The 7500-nt window shown below is 40.1% G+C and overlaps 1 protein-coding gene across 3 annotated transcripts in view; it reads left to right on the top strand.

The window, feature by feature from the left end:
• The window catches only part of LOC138028373 (dual specificity tyrosine-phosphorylation-regulated kinase 1A-like), a 29402-nt gene extending 22043 nt beyond the window's left edge, over positions 1 to 7359 (top strand). For all 3 annotated transcript variants that reach the window (XM_068875892.1, XM_068875891.1, XM_068875890.1), the window contains 3 exons: positions 1 to 60; positions 1098 to 1238; positions 2482 to 7359. The exon at positions 1 to 60 is cut by the window's left edge and continues 87 nt beyond it. In XM_068875892.1, the coding sequence (XP_068731993.1) occupies positions 1 to 60; positions 1098 to 1238; positions 2482 to 3399 (1119 nt within the window). In that variant the 3' untranslated portion in view covers positions 3400 to 7359. The remainder of the gene's footprint in view (positions 61 to 1097; positions 1239 to 2481) is intronic.
• The last annotated feature ends 141 nt before the right edge of the window (positions 7360 to 7500 follow it).

The following is a 7500-nucleotide window of genomic DNA, read 5'->3' as shown; positions in this document are numbered from 1 at the left end:
TTGGGATGTATTCTCGTTGAAATGCACACTGGAGAACCTTTATTTAGTGGCGCAAACGAAGTGAGTATCCATTACAAGAAGCAGTTTTGGAGACAGCTTATTTTTGCCATTCAACTTTGCGCTCACTTTGGGGTTTACTTTTGTAGCAACTACCTTATTATAGGAAATTAACGGCGCGACTTAAATTAACGCGAATTTACTGTAAAACGACTTTCAACTAAAGAAAATTAACGCGAAGGAGGAGGTAGAATCCCATAATACAGGAAATTAATGCGATTAAGACACAGTTGGTGGTGACCACGGAGCCCCTTGGTTAACAAAACATTCCTTAAAGTTTTAACTAACCGTGGGTTAACGGAAAGAAAGAAAGCTTGTACCTTATTTTATTGTTTCTTAGGTGTCATGAATGTCTGGAAAGGTTTCAAAATTAGGGTTAAAATAGTGGAAATTAAGAGCGCGGAAATTAACGCTGCACTTAATTAATGTCGCGGAAATTAACGCTCAACATAATAGACCAATTTCGATATATTAAAATTCAGTCCGAAACAAAAGGCATCATCTCGAGGCTCTGGGGAATAAATATAAGGATTTGTATGAGTTTATTCCTCAGAGCCTCGAGATGATGCCTTTTGTTTCGGACTGAATTTTAATATATCGAAATTGGTCTATTAGCGCGACTTAAAGTAACGCGAATTTTAACGATTCGCGTTAATTTCCTATAGTAAGGATGTTCTTCAAAAAGGTCTTTTAGTCTTACATTTCAACCTTGAATTTTATTATCGTATCATCTGGGTTGACAAGGTTAAGTCTCTACTGTTTACAGTTGACCGAAGCAAGCGTCGACTCAAATGATAGAGAAATTCTCTTTTCTCGCATTTGCACTCACGTTAGAATATTAACGTTTGCGAACCGGGGCAACGCAAAAAAGATCGCACTGTAAACAGAGATTGAAAATTTGAGTTATTCCTTGCTACTCCTTCGGTTGAAATTGAAACCAAAATGGCGTTACTTTCATCAGCCATTTTGTAAAAAGTCTTGCATTTGTGCCAGCACTTGTGTTGCATGTGTAAACCGAGTTTTCTCTGTTTATTTTCAAGTTTGACCAAATGATGAAAGTTGTCGAAGTTTTGGGAATTCCCCCGAAACACATGCTAGAAAGTGCACCGAAGGCAAGAAAGTTTTTCGATCGTTTACCAGACGGTAGCTACGTTTGTAAGAGTAGTAAAGACGGGAAAAAGGTGAGTAATGCTTGATTTCTAATAATAGGTATATAGATAGAGCTGTTTATTCACACTATTGCAGATCATAAATTTGAATTTCAGTGATGGTCAGACATACAAAACTAGACTAAAATACACTAATTACAATAAACTACTATCTAAGATAGAAGTGAGCCATTACACCCACCCTAAGGATTTCCCCTTACAGTACGGAATTTATTGGTACAGAATGCAGAGAACCTCTCAGGTGCAGGATCCATACTTGACTCACGGCCACCGTAAATGGTTTGAACCAAGAAGTCGTATCACAATTACAACACAATACAATATACACTTAATTGACCGCTCCCCATAGGGGCTTTTCAGGGCCAATGAAACACAACGAAACAACAGAACAGAACAACAACAACAACTGTTAAGAATCCCAACTGGCCGGAGGCAAACCAGTTGGCTATTTACAAGTGCAGCTGGGAAGTTGAACCAGGGACTACCAGGATCAAATTCAACGAGTGGTTAGAGCGGGTCTTGAACCCGGGATCTCCGGATCTCAAGGCAAGCGCCCTAACCACTGAGCCACACTGCCTCCTATGTGAAGTACGATCCTATGTGAAGTACGATCGTCCGGGTGAGTGGAGTCCTGAGAAGGACTGTTTAGGATGTCAACTCTCATTCAAATTTTGTTCTCTCTGTCTTTCATTACAAATCAAAGAAAATGCCTTGAGTATACGAATATGGTTCTTGGTAAGGAAACTCTCTGCACTCGTAAGAGTAACGCTAAGTTAGCGTGACACTGCAACTTAGGTCAGCCCAGAAAATAACACAATCATGGCCGACCAGGCGTGACAAAACCCGTAATCGGTACAAAGGGCTGCAAGGCAATACATGTTGCAATGAGCGAAAAACCATAAAATATAACAAGTCAACTCAACTCAATTCAACTTTTTATTAACGTTGAAGCAATAAATCACACATACACACTAACTACAGTTAGCAAAGGCTATTCGAAGCAGGCAGTGTGGGCAAAGCGTGAGAAATTTCTCCCGATTTAGAGAAAAGGATTAAAATACCAACCGGAATATGGTATTTGTCATTATATCCTCCAAAAATGCGCGCGTTATTTTTAATTGATGCTTCGTTGGAGATTTTTAAGTCACGCTGAATTTAAGTGTTAGTCGTCTATGGCTCTTTTATGCGGTGGAACAAGAAAGAAGGGCTTTGTTAAATGCTTTGTTGTGCTTAAAAACGTGTTCTTCTCTCCAAGGAATACCGACCGGCCGGAACGCGCAAGCTTCACGATGTTTTAGGATGTGAATCAGGGGGTCCTGGAGGAAGGAGACAGGGCGAATCAGGGCACACTCTCCAGGACTATTTAAAATTTAAAGACCTTGTTTTACGCATGCTCGAATTCGACCCCAAGGCGCGAATAGCGCCATATCAAGCTTTGCAACATTGCTTTTTTAAAAAAACTGCTGACGAAAGCACCAACACATCTCATTCTGCTAACTCATCACCCGCCATGGGTGGCACAACAAACAGAACGGTTGCTGCTAGCACAAACAGCGCTACTGTGTCCAGCGGTGGCACACGCGCATGCTCAGATCCCACCACTCAAGCAACAGTGGCGGCATCGGCAATGGAATGTGACAGTCCCGGTGGAAAGGGTCCGCAGACATGGGGCAACACAGGCGGGCCTATTTCATCGCATTTTAAGAAAAGTACTGAAAGAACTTGTAATAATTATGATTCAAGAATAGCCACACAGGGACTTCAACAAACTACGTCGTTACCCGGTAACCACAGCGAGGGTTCATCCGCATACAGTTCAGCCTCGTTAAATATCGGTGGTGGAATTTACTGCAGCTCCGAAACTGCTTCGAATTACTCTTCATCTTCGTCTTGCAATTCAATGACTGTAGAACAGCATGGGCCGGTGATGAGCGGTTCGTTACCCCCGGAAGCTTATACGCAGCTCAACTATTCGGCAACAAACTTGACGCTCAATCCTGGAGAACACGAGGTTAATTGCGTGGGATCATCAACGGCGATCCCTTATTCGGTGACAAGTCCGCGGGGAATTGGAATGGGACATCGTAGGGATTACGTGCATCAACATTCAACCGGGGATGAATCTCCCATGGTGGGAGTTTGTGTACAACAAAGTCCGGTGGTCAGCAACTAGGAGAGAAAACAGACTCCACACACGGTTCTATTCTCAGTGGTTCGCCAAGTCCTTCCACGAATCCCGCAAGAAGAATCGAAGACGATCGAATCGCGCGTCTGGTAGAGGGATCCAAGGAGGAAATGGCACATTGTTCCGGGATTGCAGCGAGGGATACACCATCCCGCATTCAAGTCCCCTTTGATAGAAATGCTAAAAATTGCGGCAAGAGGTGATTTTTTTTGGGTTAAGCGCGCATGCGCTTTTTAAAGGCAGCAGCTGAACATTACCTCGACTTTAAGCGGGCACTGCTTCTTGTCCTTTCTCAGTGCTAAGTGCTGCAATGTTTTTGCTATAGTTTCCTATTTCTCTAAGGAAGATAGTTAAAGAAGGACTATCCTCGAACGTCGTTTACAAAGAAAGTACAAATAGTTTGGTCCTGGATGGTGTCAAGCTCTTCGGTTACACCGTATGGAAGACGTAGCAGTTGTCATGGAGGCAAGGCAACGCCAGAGCCCTTTGTTAAAGTGCCTATGAATTGAAAAATATCTTTTCCTTATCTTAAAGACCTTTCAAAATGATAAAGAATGGCGTTTTCTATGTTAAACTATTCTCTTTCGTTCTAGAGATATTCAAGTTTATGTTAAAAAAGTTATGGCCTTGCAAATGACTGTAATGAATCACAAAATTTAGAATATCTCCGAAAATATTGGGTGGGTGTTGTTCGAACTTGGCAGCAGTTATCTAGACGAAGTAGAGCACAAAATAATACCCTGTACGCTGTTGCCATGGCAACCTTTTTTTTTTTTTTGCTGCGGGTCCATTTAAAGCAGGATTGATTTTGTCGTTTGTTGTCGTAATAAGACATGTTCACTCTCGGTAAACTTATACAGCGATGTAAAGCATTATGGGCAGCACATGCGTTTCAAGTCTGACTATCTGCCTGTACTTTTACTGTTCAAAATCCTAGATATTTGGTTCATTACAGAACGGGACAGGAAACGAGAGTGTTGCCATGGCAACATCTTAATGGGTGTCACTTTGTGCCTTATCTGATGTACATTAATTACTCAAATATTTTCGGAGATATTCTCAATTTTGTGATTCATTCCAGTCATTTGCAATTTTTGTGACGTCATCAATTTTTAAACAAAAACTTCAGTATCTGTGGAATGAAAGAAGGAGGAATTCTAAAATTCTCAAGTTTCTCATGACGTGACAGCCGCCATGTTGGTGTCCCCAAACAAAGAAAGGGCGGCCATGGTGGTGTCCCAACCCAATCCTCCGGGAATTGAACTTTATTGTTACGCAAACGTTTTCGTTTGTTTTGTTGAAAAACATGGCTATTGATCACGTGAGTGAAACCCAAGAATAGAAAACACCATTCTTCATCGTTTAGAAAGGTCTTAAAATAAGCAAAAGGCATTTTTTACATCATCGACACTTTAAAATATCTTCAATACGTATATTTACACTCATCTTGGTCGTTTTTGATTCTGTGAATGTCCTTTTGCTTCTTAAAGGCCCACCTTCAACCGACAGGCTTTTCGACCGTTTGCTTTTGTTATGGAAATTCGCATTGCGTATCGTAGCGATCTGATTGGATAAATTTCAGCTTTACCTGGATTTTCATATATTCTCTACTTGCGCAAATCCCATAATACACCTCTTTTACCCCCAAAACATTTGGGTAGGCATTGTTTTCGATTTCTCTTGGGACATTTTCATGTCTGTTATGGAATTTGTGCAAGCAGAGAATGAAAACATTTTCACGGCACGCAATACCTGTTGGCTGAACGTATTTTGTTAGGGTCAATTTCGACTGCTGATTATTGCAGTGTGACAACATCAAAACAAAGCATGAAATTGTTTGATTCGATTGCCTTGAAAATTTAGTAAATGTTCCTCGCGTTGTCTTGTTCTTCACCGCCTGGTTTGCAAAATGTTTTTAACAAACGGCACGTAACGTTAAGGAACAGCGCCATTTTTATTTATCGAGAGAGGTATTGAACCTACTTCTACTAAGAAATAGAAATTGTTCTTGAATCAAGTAAACTGAGCACTTGACCACTTAGTCGTCCAAGTGTATGAAAGTTTACACTCTCATGCGACTATGTGATTAAGCGATTGTCATAGTTTTTAACCGGTAGCGTTTTTAAAAATTTAAGTCCACTTCTTCTTTCTTTCATTAAACCTGAACTTAGAACTGCGTCAACTGCATTGTTAAGTACTGGAACCCTGTTTTATTTTTTATCTGCAACTGCAAATTTGCAACTTTTTGTTGTAATAATGAAAGTAAGAATTGAACATCGGGGACAATTTCAGGTGAAAATTATTTAGAGTTAAACGATTCTCTGCTTTCTCAAATCCCATAATACATCTTGTTTACCCCCCCCCCCCCCCCAAAAAAAAAAAAAAAAAAAAAAAAATGCGCAATCATTGTTTTCGGTGTCCCCAGAGAAATCGAAAACAACGCCTATGCAAATTTTTTTGGGGTTTAAAGAGGTGTATTATGGGATTTGAGAAAGTAGACAATACAGCAGTTGAGGTGCTTTTTACTTTTTACCACAAATCACTGGCTTTCCTATCGAGAGTTTCACGTTCATTCTCAAATATTTGTGGAAAGAGTTGATTTCTAAATTTAAAGGAAAGGTTTGTATTGAAAGGCGATGACTCGTTCAATACACCTCATTCCAAAATGGCCGCTGATTTATGCGGATACAAATTGGCCCTTGTTGCCTCGTTCAAGATAAACTATTCTTTTGAATTTTAAGCTTAAGAACGAGGCATCAAGGGCTTGTTTGAATAGAAACAAAAGAATATTTAAATGGCGGCCATTTTGGAATAAGGTGTATGGGAAAGGACAGCGTAGTAGTAGTTTCCATTTAAGCTGTTACACTTGAAAATTTCATCCATTTTTATTCTGTTTGAACAGAAGCTGTCGACCTTGAAGCGTGTAACTTGTAACTGTTTTCCTTGGAAAAAAGCTGGGGATTTTTCGGACACTATTTTATGCCCAAATATGGACAAAAAATGCGCGAACCACGTTGCATCCAAATAAGGAATTTTTTGAAACTCAAAAAACCCCAGCTCTGAACCAGAGTTAGACGCTTTATGGTCATAAGCTTCTGTTTGAATTATGATTTATCACTTTAGGAGTTAGTGCACAAGCGTGCAGTAAGAATAACGTACAGCACAGTCATCAGCATCTAAGAAAGAAACGTGACCTGAAGATTCGTGGAATGGATATCTGGGAAAAATGTTGGGGAAAATTTTGTCTTGATGCATTGAGTTTTTAACCCCTTTTTCTAAGTTGGGTAAGAATAATGGTTCAAGTCGAGAGGCATGCTTCAAAAGATACTAAATAAGCACGCCCGAGGTGTGCTTTCACGGCGCTTCTGCCTTTGTGAGATTTTTTTCGACGTTAAGTGATATTGGGAGTGATTGGCAAAAGTTACTGGTGAACGTGTTATTTATTGACTTTTTTTTAAAGAAAGAAGCTATCTTTTGAAGCAGGGAAATTCTTTGTCTGTCTTTGCTAATCTAGGCTAGCAGTGTCATTTCGCTAGCTTAAGTTTTATTCATATGTTACAGTTTTAATTTAAACTGGCGAAACTGATGGCTGTTTGTTGTAAGGCGTTTGCCCTTCGCTAATTGGTTCGTGATGCATCACGTGGAATACTGTAACAGGTGTTGCGTAACAAACCGGAATATTTGCAAACAAAAAGATGGCCTTGAAGTAGTTTCACTTTCCTTTTTGCAAGCCGTGCTTTTTGCTGGCAGATATCACGGAGAACATTTTAAGGATTTTAATTTTACTGAAGATGTACATTTTAAGGAATATTTGCTGTAAAATACTGTAAAAGTTTGATTTTTAACTGGAGTCTTACGAGGCTTTGTGAAAGGTCTGTAAGTCGTTTTTAGTAAAAAAAAAAAGTTTCAGAACCAATGTGGTGTCCTTTGTGAAGCAGGTCAGAGCCAAGAAAATACAAGTGAAACAACTACATAACAGTGGATTTTACATGCCCCTGTCACAGATAATAGTGGAGGGTGTGGCTAAATGTAAGGTCGGCAGAGTTAAGCCCACGCTAATGCGGCCAGCGGTTTTGTCCTCAAGCTTAC

The sequence above is a fragment of the Montipora capricornis genome, chromosome 13, assembly GCF_036669925.1.
Source record: "Montipora capricornis isolate CH-2021 chromosome 13, ASM3666992v2, whole genome shotgun sequence".
NCBI lineage: Eukaryota > Metazoa > Cnidaria > Anthozoa > Scleractinia > Acroporidae > Montipora > Montipora capricornis.
The sequence above is the reverse complement of the archived record's forward strand: the minus strand, read 5'-3'. Positions and strand labels throughout refer to the sequence as shown.